The 14,171-nt window shown below is 45.7% G+C and overlaps 1 protein-coding gene across 2 annotated transcripts in view; it reads left to right on the forward strand.

Annotated features, from left to right (window-relative positions):
- OGA (O-GlcNAcase) overlaps positions 1–14,171 on the forward strand; it is a 476,162-nt gene that overhangs the window by 94,482 nt on the left and 367,509 nt on the right. For both annotated transcript variants that reach the window (XM_085606452.1, XM_085606453.1), the window contains one exon: positions 11,629–11,913. In XM_085606452.1, the coding sequence (XP_085462578.1) occupies positions 11,629–11,913 (285 nt within the window). The remainder of the gene's footprint in view (positions 1–11,628; positions 11,914–14,171) is intronic.

The raw sequence follows: 14,171 nt of genomic DNA on the forward strand, positions 1-14,171 counted from the left end.
TCGCAAGATCGCCAACTCTATGGTGTGGGGGTTCGCTAGCAAATTCTGAAGATGTATGGGCAAGGGCCAGCGGTAATTATGGCAAAGGGAGAATGAAGGTCCTGTAATTTGAGGGGGGAAGGGGGCAAAGGGGGGGAAGCCACCCAGTATACAGTTCAGGTTGGGCTAACTGTGAGCTTCCTGGAGCTATCTACGTCTAGAGGAGAAATTGCATCTTCAAAGAGATAGAGGGCCCTCAACCTCAGGGGCTTGAGCCTAGCATGTATAACATGTAGAACCAGGGTCCCACCACAGACCGGTTTCTGACCCCCTGCTTGTGAGAGCCCACTCTCTCTTAAGCACAATGGCTAAGTAATCCGCATATCCTGGCAGGAGCCTTCAAAGGCCTCTGCTGCCTTTGATATGTGACCCAGGCTTCCCTTCAAATAGGTAAAATACCACCCCGTTGCTCAGGCCTAGTTGGCACCAGGACAAGTAGGAAAATAAGCTAGTCAGGAGGCGTGTTCCCTATCGGGCTAGTTCCACCCGAAGGTGGGCTAAGTGATGGGAACACGAAAACAAAATTTCCACCATCTTGGTTTTGGTGGAATTAGGCTTGTGGGTCAGTGTAATGCCCACTTCCTGCAGGAAGGGATCATATAGGAGGTGTAGTCGCCCTAAAGGCGACTATCCCATTGGCTGCTATCTGTCTCTCCCCTTCACACCCCTACATTGAGTATTTAGAAAGCACCCCTGATGCCAGGAACTCCAATTCGATGGATCCAAAGGAAGAGGACAAACTAGAGCCATGAGACAATGAGAACTGAAGACTGCGGGGGATGTTTGGCACCAAACCCTGCCTGCCCCAGTCTTGGCACTTGTGACCAAGTGGCTCGCCCTGCAGCTGAGCAATTACCAAGAACCCCGATAGACTGCCAGCCCTCGCAATTTGCCAGCAATCTCCCTTGAAGTAGAGGAGCCCATCCCCTGCAGTCCGCAGGCACCGATTAAGCAGATTCTGGTTTACAGTGTTGCTGTTTACCACCCAGTCCGAAGCAGCAGCCCCCAGGAAGAGGTACCCATGCTGTGAGAACACCAGGACTGACCGGAACCGCACAGCACCATTACCCGGGGTACCTGATCCCTTGCAGCAACCATGACCGGGTTAAGTCCAGTCAGGAGTCTAACAGCACCGAGAGAGCAGTCCTCTAGGGATGTAGACACCGCAGATACCCTGTTGCAGAGTGGCCCAGCTGTGCTGATTTCTGTAACCTCAGCCGATAAAACTGTCCACCGTAAGGAGCTAGGATGCATAGAGCCCTTCTGACCTATACATTCGGCACCCGAGCGCCCCAGCCTGGTTACCGACTAACTGCCTGTTCCCCCTTGCTCCCAGGATCCTTCTGACCAGAGTTCCCTGTTGGTAGCTCCCGGACATGACCCCAAGTCCCCCTCTGCAGCCTATTTCTAGGTGACCACTACCAACCCGTCCAGGACCTCTGCACCCGGACACCCCAGGGAAGGTAACTAGTAACTGCTGGTGGTACTTGAGGGTCGTAGGGGCCAAAGTCCTGAAGGAGACCCCGAGAAACCAACCTTAAATAACTGTATGCGATTATGCCTTTTTTCCCATAGGAAAGCATTACTGCATAAAGAGACCTTTAAGTGAACTGTTTACTTACCTGTGATATTCAATATTTAAAAAAAGTACTTGATAACTAAGTTCTTGGTATCCAAATTTATATAAAAATAAAACTTATTTTTCTAACTTGGAATCAGACTTATTCTTGAGTTTGTCTCATTTATTGCCACTGTGAGTACAACAAATGCTTTGCACTACCCTTTGTTAAGCCTAACCTGCTCACCTACACTACCACAAAAGAGCATTTAGTGTTATAATTTCTCACTTTGTAAACGAATAAGGGTAAGTAGACTCTTGACACTGTGTACCTCATTTTGGTCCACTATATAATGAGCCAGCTTCCTACACATGGCCATCGGTCCTCCGATCAGGCTACCCCTTCGGAGGATCTTCTGTCGTAGCAGCAGGCAAGGGTTCTCCCACCAGTACTGTCAACACTCTACCTACATGTTTGGAGAGTGAACTGCGACAGTTGACCGCTTTTGACCTTCCACCTGAAGTCTGCAGTGTTATTTTGACAGCCAGGTTTCCCTCCACCAAAATGGTGTATGCCTACCATTGGGGCAAGTTTGTGGCAAAGATTAGAAACTGATAGATCCTATTTCTGCTCCCGTCTTTCAGGGCCTTCTTTTTATCCTGGGCAAGTTAAAAGGCTGTCTTTCTGCCATCTCCACCTTTCTGCAGTTGCCTGATCAGCAACCCCTTTTCAAACCCCCCTGTTGTACATATGCTCTTGAAAGTTTTGCAACATATGATTCCTCCTTCACTCTTCATCATACCGCAATAGGACCTTAACCCGTTGTGTGCTCATGACGAGCCCAGCTCGTCATGAGACACAGTGGAGCTGTGCTCGTCATAACAGTCGTGCTCTGCCCACGCGTGATTGATTCTCCCGCACAGGCAGGGAATCAATCAGTGGGCGGAGTCGTGACGAGCTCAGCTCGTCATGAGCACAGCTCCACTGTGCCTCATGACTGGCTGGGCTCGTCACTAGCACAGCGCAGCCTCCGCCCCCTCCCCCCACGCCGCAGGGGAATTACCCCCGCGGCGAAGGGGTTAATCGTCCTGTTCTTGATGTTTGCTGCTTTTGAGCCATTGCACAACTGTCCTCTCATGCCTGATTATCTACCCAGACAAGCTAGTTCTTTGTACTAGAGCTTCCTTTCTGCTGAAAGTGGTTACTCCTTTTCATGTAGGCCAGTACATCACCCTGCCTACTTCTTACGTTCAGCACATCCCTCTAAAGAAGAGGAGCAACTTTATGGACTGTACCCAAAAAGAGTGTTGTTGTTCTACCTTGACCGTATATGAGAGTTCTGGGTGGATGACCAATTCTTCGTGGGGTATGGCGGAGCGAAGAAGGGAAAGGCTGTGCTGTTTATTTTCTTAAATTGTTTTGAAGGCCCAACTGCTGTAGTACTTGGATGCTGCCCGAACTGCCAAGCCAGGTCCTCCCTAGACCAGAAAAAAGCATCCTAGGATCGGTTTCAGGGTATCACCCCTCATCAGCCAGGCTAGGCTTAATCAGGTGGCATAGCGAGCATGGGACCCATGTCTGGGCATACCCTTTCCAGTTCGTTCAAGACTGATTTGCATATGGCTGGGTCCAAACTGGGGTAGTGTGCTGAGCAAAAAAACAATGCACTAAACCCAGATCTGTGACTGGGGTTGAATGTTTGCATTATTGAGTATTCCGTCCATCATCTGTTCTTTTTGCTTTTGTCGTCCTAAGTGGGAAGGGTACGCCCAGGCGTGGATCCTGTGCTCATTGTGCCACTGGATGCAAGCAAGCCCGGCTGATATGGGGTGATACCCCAAAACTGGTCCCGGGATGCTTTTTACCGGTCAAGGAAGAGACCTTGCTTGGCTTTTCGGGCTGGACTGTTCCCATGAGGAGCAGGGTCAAGACTGATTTGCATATGGCTGCATTCCAAACTGGGGTGGGATGGTGAGCAAGAAAACTATGGATCAAACCCAGATATGTGAGCATTCCGTCCATCATCTGTTCTTTGTGCCAGAAGGGAGATGGCATCACACACAACAATATCATATGTACGAAGTCTGCCTCCTCTGTCACACATCTGGGGCACCAGCTAGCCCCTCTGTGTACGTTTGCTCGATCCTCCTTGGCATAAAATATGCAAAGCCCAGATAATGTAACTGAACCAGGAGAAATCGCATTTTGTGTCACCTGCCTAACTGATTGTAGACAGCGAAACCACACCTTGCCGGGGATATCTACGTTCAGCGCATTCTTCCACCAGTCTCTCAGTTCTATAGAGTGGCTGTCCCCCCAAACCCATTCCCTCCCCTGGTCACCGCTACGTCGTGGGGGGCCCTCCTCTTCAGAAGCCTGCTTTCTCCATCTCACACCTCTGAGGGTGAAATAGAACAGAAACTGCTTACGTCCCAGCCCATGTTCCACAGTCAGCTCCTCAGACTCATGCATTCCCTCATCGGTCATCACGTCTGCCCACGTGCTAATCCCAACCTCCTCCCAATCCCGGGTCCTGTATGTCGCTCTTTAACCCGCAAATTCTACCATGGCCCGTAACGGGAGATTGGAGGCATAGGGTGTGGACCTCGCGTTATCATGCCTCCATACGTGCATAGCTAAATTCAGTAATATACCATCTAACCTCTCTGGAGCTAAGGCATCTAGAAGTTTGTGTAGAAGAGGTCGCCTACCCAATTCATGGAGCACACTTCCAGCTGTGGTTTACAGGCCAGCCACTGCAGCTGAGGTGCCGTGTAGTACAGCTCGCAGCACGAGGCTCGTATACCACCCTCGTCTCTTGGTACGTACAGTTTGCTGAGAGCCAGTCAGTGCCTTCCATTGCCCCATATTAGTTGTGTCAAACTCAGCAGGTCCCGAAGAAAGGACTTCTTCAGGACCATTAGGAGGGTGGCGGAAATGTGTAGCAATCTGGGTAATACCAACATTTTAGGCACAGCAATCCTACATGTTGGTGACAGCAGTAAGCTGGTCCAGAAGGGGGAGTGATTGTGAATGGATTCCAACATTTTACTTAAGTTCTCTTTGAACAAGACCGCCTCTTCATGTTATAGTTGGATCCCCAGGTACTTCACGAAGTCAGACTGCCAGGGTAACCCAGTGTCTGGTAGCTCCTCCCTCTGAACATCTGATAGCAGTGTCATGGGGAACAACCAGGACTTATCCTAATTAATACAGAGTCCTGTCACACTCCCAAAGTCCTCTCACATTGACATGACTCCCGGCAGCACAGTAGGGTTCTCCTTCGAGTACACAAATGTGTCGTCGGCCTAAAGGGAAACTATCCGCAGTTACCACAGTACCACCAGGCCCCACTGCTTTGCTCCAGTCCTCAAATGACACAACAACGGTTTTATCGCCAGAGCGAACCGGAATGGGAACTTTGGGAACCCCTGTCTCGTCCTTCTGGCATGGTGATGGAAAACTGTTCGGATATTACTTCCTCCCAACCCCCTTAATCCACCCCACCCTGTGTTTAACTGGGCTAGTATACAGTAGCGCCAACCACTTGACAAAGAGCGGGCCCGTACCCATGTGCCGCAAAACCACCATAAGGTAGGACCGCCAGAGAGTGCGAAGTGCCTTCTCCATGTCTAGAGATGCCACCCACCCCTCTGTCCACATGCGTCTTGCCCAGTCCATCGTATGAGAAAGTCGCCTCCGGTTGAGTAACAGGTTTCTTCCTGGTATGAAATTAAATAGAAATTTATAACAAACGTGCACTACTACCTGAGGGTGTTTAGGCACGTGACCTTGCTAACAGGGCTGGCCAAGCCTAACAAAACTCCTTATAGTTTAGAGCCAAGTTTTCAGTTTTTTCCTGAGAGGAGGTCCTTTTCCATTTTTAAGAGTAAAAGGAGGCTGTTCCAGAGGCGGGAAGTGCTGCCTATGAAGCTTCTCCTGCCCCATTGTGCTCTTTTTGCTCTAGGGACAATGATCTTGTATGCAGATTCTAAGCGGAGGGATCTTGGCGGGATGTACCACCAAAAACTAAGCTTAAAGAATTGAGGACTATCCCCATGAAGAGCCCTGAATGCAATGCACAGGGCCTTAAACTGTGTACGCTTCTCAGTGGGTAACCAGGGGAGAAGCGGAAGTGCAGTTGAAATGGACTCTCTTGTAGGTATGCCAAGTAGAAGGGAAGTAGCTGAATTTTTTAGAATCTGCAGCTTGTTGAGACTTTTCTTTATAATTTTCGCGAAAAGAGCATTTGCGCAGTTTTTTTTTTTTTTGTTTTTTTTTTAAAGTACCAGCGCAGAAATACCGTTTTTTGCAGATCTTTCGGAATAAAGGGGAAGATCTTTCTTAGTAGTTTCATGGTAAAAAAGGAAGCAAACGTGATTGCATTTACGTGCCCTTCGAAGGTCAGTTGATTATCAAAGATAACTCCAAGATTTTTTTACCTCCTGCATACAGCTGTGAAAACGCTTTGCTGTTTCTGTAAGATTGGATGATACTGAAACGCGACCGGAGCCTTTTAAGGGAAAAACCTGACTCCTAAAGACACCCCTGCACCTGACAACCCAAGGCATAGGGTGGCGCAACCAGCGGTGTCCCAGCATCTCCAGGCATCCCAACTTACCTTTCCATCCAGTGGTCGACTCCAGAAGATATTCGTCCCTAAGCCTGCAGTGTTTGTTGCAACCGGAGAATGTCCATTGAAACCAACAGGGCACCCAACACCAAACCTGCACCCGGCCACCCCTGTTCCGCTGTGGGTGCACCTTGCGTGCCAAACCGGATCCCCCCTTTGCCCTGAGACTAACACCAGGAGCTTAACTCTCACAACCTTGTGACCTGCTCATGAGCAGCCACCAACCGGAGGCCCCCTATCCCCAATTGGATAACATTGAGCCTGAGCACTCTGCACCCGGCCACCCTACTGCCGCTGAGGGTGCTTTGAGAGTGCATCCTGGACCCTGGGTGAACCCTGATTCTAACCCAAGTCCCACAACCAAGTAGTCTTACCTGTAAACCGATAACTCAATTTCCTCTCATAGGATTGCTCTCTAGGAAATGTCCCAGTGTGATATCTAGGCATATCGCACTGAGTAGAAAAAGTAATCTGTAAAAGTAATCTGCAAAGTAATCAAAAATAATCTAACAGTAATTTTAACTGTATTCAATGTATTTAAAAACCTGTAGCAAAGTCATTTTCATTCAGCTTGCTTGTATTCAACCTGCCTTGAAAAGTACCATTTACACTTACCTGTGCCAGACTTGCTTGGTTCTAGTTAAAAAAAATATAAGTTTTAATATTGTTATACAAGCACATTTTTCTGAGTTCAGTCTTTGAGTGTGTTACATAATTTCGTGCCTGAGTGTGTACAATAAATGCTTAGTACTACCCTCTAATAAAGCCTTACTGTTCACCCACACTACCACAAATATAGAGTAAGGTATTATCTACTTTAGCCTCTACCTACCTTTGGGGATCCACTGGACTCTGCAAGCTATACCTTACTTTGGTATAGTATATACAGAGCCAGCTTCCTATACCCGTGCATTAAATCCTCCTGGGTTAACAATAAAACACCGCTGTAGGCCCACCACAGTGACGGACCACCACCACCTGTCTACATACAGGGTCAACTGCCGGGGCAATGTTGATTGTTTACGGGAGCTCCTCTGTTTGCTTTGTGGGCTCATGCGTCGATTTCCTTCAAAATGGAGAGCATGCGTCCCTTTTCAGCGTTCTTGTTATTAAGGCTTTTATGGAGGGACTCAAAAGGATTATTCCACCGGTGCCAGCCACCTCAATATCATTTTAACCAGGCTTATGGGCCCTCCTTTTAAACTACTCCACTCTTGCAAATTGCAGTTCCTTTTCTGGAAAGTAGCTTTCATTGTAGCTATTGCTTCGGTCAGGCGTGTCTTTGAGCTCAATCTTTTATTCTGGAAAAACATGTTTACCAAGTTCACCCCGATAGGGTAGTCGTTGGGACAATCCCCAAATTTCTTTTTAAGGTGGGCTTTAATTTTCATTTTAAACTATAGAACTCCCAGTGTTCAACCCCTTTTCCCCCATCCAGAGCCCATAGCAGAAACAGCTCTTCCCACCTTAAATGACGAGCGCTTATGTATTACATTGACCGGACTAAAGCTTTCTGTAAGACGCAACATTTCTCTCCAAACCACACAAATGCTGTGATTTCTCCAAGGCAGGTATAGCACGCTGACTGGTCAAATGCATACACACCTGTTATGCGAAAGTCAAGACGTTTACCTGTCCCTCCCGGATCGCACTCGGCCATTAAAAAAACTGAGCTGCTATGGCTTTCTTGGGCAATATTCCTATAGCGGATATCTGCAAAGCAGCTATCTGTCCTACTTCCCTCACTTTCACAAACGATTACTGTGTGGACGTCTTAATTCACCAACAAGCCAGTCTGCCAGACTGTCCTACACAAACTTTTTCAATATTCTGCAACATCATCTTAGTCACAGCTTAAGAGGAGCGCTGCTTTACAGTCTGTTCAGCCTGTGTATCTACAGCTACACGTGCCACAGACTGAAAATGTTACTTACCCTGTAAGCATCTGTTTTTGGCATGTAGTGCTGTAGATTCACATGCACCTACCCTCCTCTCAGTAAGGTTTTTGTTGTTGCAGACAACTTTCTTTAATCTTCTTTCATATGGTCCTCTTTTCTGAATCTATGTGCTCCATTCACATCATCCTTCAAGAGTAAAAAACTATCTAACAACGGAGCCGAGGCCAATGCACATTTCCAGCAATATTTGTGGTCACCATACTTAGTTACTCTAAAGACTTTGTAGAAGAAAAACAACTTGTCCGAGCCCAACATTAACAGACCTTGAGTGTGCCCGGAATGTGCTTACAGGGTAAGTAACATTTTCCATTTTGGACTTTGTCGATAGTTCTTCACAAGTTTCTTGTTGGGACTTATGAAAAATAGTTGTGATTTGTTTTTTTAACCATGTAATCACTGCTTCCAGTGGACAGATGAGCACAAAGGTTTTAAACTAATATTTGTCACATGACTTCAAGTTACAATGTGCGTATGGTTTGTGGGTCATTCAAGCCCAAGGCACTTCTGGTGCAGGTAACAACTTTGGGCAGTCTACATTAGGCTGCTAGATATTTGTTCGACCCTTAACACAGTTAGAAAAGTGACCAAACCCTATACAGATTAGAGGACAGGATTCCAGTGATGAAGGCCTCGAGTTACTGGAGTCTTATCAGACCGCAATATAAGTAAGGATATTTTGGGTGAAGTTGATGCTTCCACTGAATATCATCACCATCTGTAAATCCTAGCTAGTTTGTATTGCTTTAAAGGTTCCCATGAGTTGCCTTTTGTGTTGGGCGAACCACTTGTCAAACCGCAGTCTTTTATAATACAAAATCTACACATGAAATCTCAGATCTTTAAGTAATCTGATAAATTACCAGCATATCTGTCTCATCCTCTTTGAAATCTTACTGCACAAAACAGGTAAAATGCTCAAATATGTTCAAGCTTCAAACTCCTCTTGTAATAATTCCAAATGACAAAATATTAACTAGAATCCTGACCATCAGACGAAGTACAATCATGCCAGATCTCGAAAATACTGATCGGTTTTGCTTCATTAAGGGGAGAATAGGATAAGGCAATATCAAATTGTTACAAGATGTCTTGCAAATCGCAAGAAACAAAAAGAACCACTTTGTACTACTATGCTTTGATGCTGAAAAGGCACATGATGATGTCAATGGCCATATTCAATTGAAATTTTGAAGACCATAAAAAAGACTCGATTCTTGCAGTTGAAGATAACTTCATAGCTATAATAAATTTAACTGAACTTGGAACAAAGGGAAAATATTCTAGGAGACTAGAAAGCAGACTGCTCTGCCTCTGTTATTATTTAACCAGTCTTAGACCATCTTGCAGTTTATAGATTGCACAATAGGCTTAAGTCTAGTAAACATGGACTATTAATGCAAACTGTTTGCTGATGATGTGGTACTGATACATCATCCATACCATTTATACTGAGACTTTAAATGGATTTATTAATACGTGCACTCGGAGGGTAACTTAGAGGTACTCCCTGAACCCACTATTCCTACCACCATAGACTAGTTTCTGACCATCTAGTAGGTGCAAGCTCCACTCTGAGGACAGAAAACCGTGCCTGCTCTGCTCGGGTGTGTTTGCGCCTCCTCCAAGTAGGTTGACTGGTGATCTACATATGCATACAAGAGGCTTCAAAGGCCTCTGCTGCCTTTGACATGCAACCCAAGACTTCCCCAGACGGGAAATGCCACCCTCTGCCCTGAGGCCATCTGGCACGAGGACAGGCAGGAAAATTAGATATGCAGGAAGCGTGTTGCACTGTTAGGCTGGACAAACCTCTAGGGTGAACAGTCTGAAGTGAACATGAAGTTAGACATTCCACCATCTTGTGTGTGGTGGAATTGGAAATTATGGGACAGGGTGATGCCCGCTCCGCTAAGGGAGTACTCATCTAGGGGCTGTAGTAACACCAGGGGGGGAAGTAGCCCATTGGCTACCCTCACTCTCATTAACACCCCTAAATTGAGTGTTTACGGGACCCCGTGATACCAGGACCTCAGATTTGATGGTCCAAAAGAAGTCAATTGAAGTTTGCTGACCCGGCAACAAGGGAGCACGACTGACTTGACGCCAAGCCTGCCTGCTGCACCCGACCCTTGTGGAGAAACTAGGCTCGTCCTGCCGCTGTCCAGACTCCTCTAAGAAACTCAAAGCTGCCAGTGCTTTGCAAATCGTCAGAGAACTCCTTTGGAGTAGAGGAGATACTCCCCTGCAGCTACAGGCACCAAAAGAAGCTAGGTCTGGTTCCCTGTCCTGCTGCTCACCGGGCTACCGATGCTGCAGCCTCTCAGAAAGAGGTCACCATGCTCCTACAGGTCAGAACCAAATGGAGCCGCACAGTAACCAATACCTGTGGTACCGGACCCCTTGCCTGAGCCAAGGCTTGCTGTGTCCAGTTTAGACACCAAAACCAAGAAAACCCGATCTGCACGCCAAGGTACTTCAGGGACATTGAGACCCACATTGTGAGTGGCCCAGCTGGCCTGGTGTCCCCTTTTCAGCAGCAACAAAGACCAAGAGTGAGCCTCTGACCGCTGCCACCCGACACTTCAAAGTGCCTCTGCACCCACGCTCCACAGCCCAAGTCCAAGAGAGGCGACCGTTCCAGGCCCCCGCCAACTGCAAGTGACTCCAGCACTTATCCAGGTGCCAAAAACACACCAATGCACCAAGCCCCACAGCGCAAGGAGAAGTGGGCCAATGGTGTCCGTATGTGTGTGAGCATCTCACGGGATGAGCACTCTGTGGGTTCCCTCTGGACTGGCCCCCCAGTCCTAGCTTGCAGCCTCTTTCTAACTGGACCGTTCCCACTAAAGTGAAGGGGACACCCGACACCGTAACAAACGTCTGTACCCGGAAGCCCCAGAACCTCTCTCGGTTACCTGTTGATGTGGCTTTGGACTTACTCCATACTCACCTTAAGTCCAGAAGAACAGTCTTGTAAGTCGCTGTTAAGTGCTCAAATGCAGTACATGTTTTTCCAAATGGGATAATATTACCGCTTTGATAACTAAAACTACATAACTCTAAAAGTACGTACCTGATTCCGATGATCTTGGTATCTAAATTCATATAAAAGTATGTTATTTTTATAAATTGGTGTCAAATTTCCTTATTGAATATGTCTCTCACTTACTGCCTTTGTGTGTGCAATAAATGCTTAGCACTACCCTCTGATACGCCGAACTGCTTGCCCACACTCCCCCAAAAGACAGCATTTGGGATTTCATTTGTGCCTCTGTAAACCAATCGGGTTTTGTCTGGATTCTTTACACAGTGTGCTTCATTTTTGTTGACTATTTAAAGAGCCAGTTTCTTACATTTGACACTTTTTGACTTATTAGAATTGTGAATTTTGCCTTTCAAAATATGCCTGATTTTTAATGTGCTTCACTATTTCCTTCAGGTCCCAAGGTTGTATCTAAAGACATCCCAGTGGAATCAATTGAAGAAGTTTCGAAAATTCTTAAGAGGGCTCCAGTTATCTGGGATAATATTCATGCTAACGATTATGATCAGAAGAGACTTTTTCTTGGACCATACAAAGGACGCTCAACAGAACTTATTCCTAGGCTAATGGGAGTTCTGACAAACCCCAACTGTGAATTTGAAGCAAACTATGTTGCTATTCATACTTTGGCAACCTGGTACAAATCTAACATGAATGGAGTGCGAAAAGATGTGGTAATGGGTAAGTAAATCTGTAAAACATAATACTTTTTTCTCTGAACAGTATTCATAATTTTATTTCTCTGTTTAAATATGGTCAACTTCATATTTAAAGTATGACCTTGTCGCTTCTTCCAGCACAGAGGACACATTAAAACTGAAACTCACTTGGGAGCAACATTTTTCAAGAGCATTGCATTAAATATTTTAAACAGTATTACATGACTATATACATCAATGTGACATGATAGAATAAAGTAATAAGGCTATTTTTCTATATATTAAATACTTAGACTTAGTACTACAACAGTTGCATGGAATAGCCTTAAGAAATAAACTTCTGTCTAATTGCAAACAAAAGGTGAGTTTCCACCTGGAACATTTAATTAAGAGCTGACATACATAAGAGTGCCGTTGGGTAATTGACTGGAAGATCCATCTTTATCATTTAATGTGCAATTCAGTTTCTCAAATGTTGATAGCTTTAATATTTCCATGATCCAAACGTCAATTCACATGGCAGAAGCAGAACTTGCCATTCGTTTTTCAGTCTTTTAGATCTTGAAAGGCATTCAGCATTTCTTCCAGCACTAGCATGCATATTAATGGATGTGCTTGGAAAATATCCTCTTCCACAAAAGCTGGGCCTTGAGCTTTATTACGTTTCTGAATCTCAGGACCTATCCAACCTACTCGTCTCTCCTGCTTACATCTATTTCTTGCAGTAGTTCTATTGTCGTGGTCCTCAGACACCTGGTCAGAGTTGTCTCAATTAGAGGGATTTGTAGAATGACCTACCCACTCAGTCTACTATGTCTGACTTAAATGTGGCTACCAATTTTGTGGTGCTAAGAACCACTACTTTCCAAACTATCTTGATATTTTCCATGTTAGGTACCTCAGATGGATCTTTCTTCTATCCCTTGTAAAGGTTATTCTGTTTATCAACCTCTTTATAACCTTTCTTAGTTTGAGTCTATGAGCTTGATCAAACCATTCTACTTCTGTTAAGCTAAGAATCTTTTTGTCTTAGCTTTAAGGTCATTGCCAAGTCAGTGCTTACTAGTTGCTCTCAGTGAAGAGGCTGTCTAGAACCTACAAGGACCCTAGCGCAGCTCGTTAGAAGAATCCATGTGAAGGGATTAATCCACTCCTTTCATACATCAAGAGGGATTAGCCTCCTTTATCCTCACTTGCTTTGTCCCTGGAGGGTGCCTGTACTCCTTACAGCTTCATTTTGGCCTGAGGACTGTCTTCAAGTAACACAGCGAGAGCCTGGTACTCTTCAAGGGAGGAAGTCCCCCAATTACGGGACAGTTAAAATTATCTGTCAAGCCTTGTGGTTCCAGAAATAGTGCCTGCCAAAAACGTGGTCAGACCAGTTACCAGAGACTACCTGTTGCTTTGGGGCCTCATTTAGGCGCATCAGTCTGGTGGATATCTGACAACATTTAAATCTTGGCTGTGACCAGGGGGTGCTGGTCCACTACCCCTAATGAACCTATCGTCACTACCGGATCAATATTCATCCAGTCCATTGGGGCTCTTAACTGGTCGCTCGTCTCGATATCTGGACCATGCGCCTTCATTCAGGTACCATTGACTGACTAATGGGTCACAAGGAAACAAGAGGTGCAGTCAACATTTTCTGTGACGGACAGCCTATTGTTTGGGGTTGGTTAATTGAAACTGGTTATTTCTGGATCTCTAGGTGTAACCCTTTTAGTCCATTGCACTGACAGTTGTGTCGTGTAGTTCCTATAAATCTTATACAGGATCTGCGCGTTTAGACAACATACACTGTGGGCTTGGTGTCCGGACTGATTCCAGACACCCCCACCGGGTAGGTTTGCCTTTATACCAGCTAGCTCACACTTCCAATAGAAACTCCTCTTACAAAGGAGAGAATAGTTCATGACAACCCTGATCCCTCAGGACCGTGGAAACAGTGTACTACTTTTCGCTTAGTCACTCGTGCTCACTGGATCTCCGAGAAAGACAGAATAAACAGTAGGGACGTTTTTAAATAAGTATTTATTGACCAGTCTTCATTCTTGTGTAAAATAGATGTGTTGTAATGATCAGCAGACAGTAGCAGATATAAATGACTAAAAGCACTAATAACGTAAAAGAATGGTAGATTTATACCATTCTGATATGACCAGTATATAGAATACATGACGATAGAATGTGTACTCCTATGATGCTACCCTAACTAGATGTACCTAAGTGTATCTAGCATGTATGTAGGTGTTAAGCCAAGAATCCCTGTAGGATAAA

Source organism: Triturus cristatus, chromosome 1_2, assembly GCF_964204655.1.
Source record: "Triturus cristatus chromosome 1_2, aTriCri1.1, whole genome shotgun sequence".
In the NCBI taxonomy this organism is placed as follows: Eukaryota; Metazoa; Chordata; class Amphibia; order Caudata; family Salamandridae; genus Triturus; species Triturus cristatus.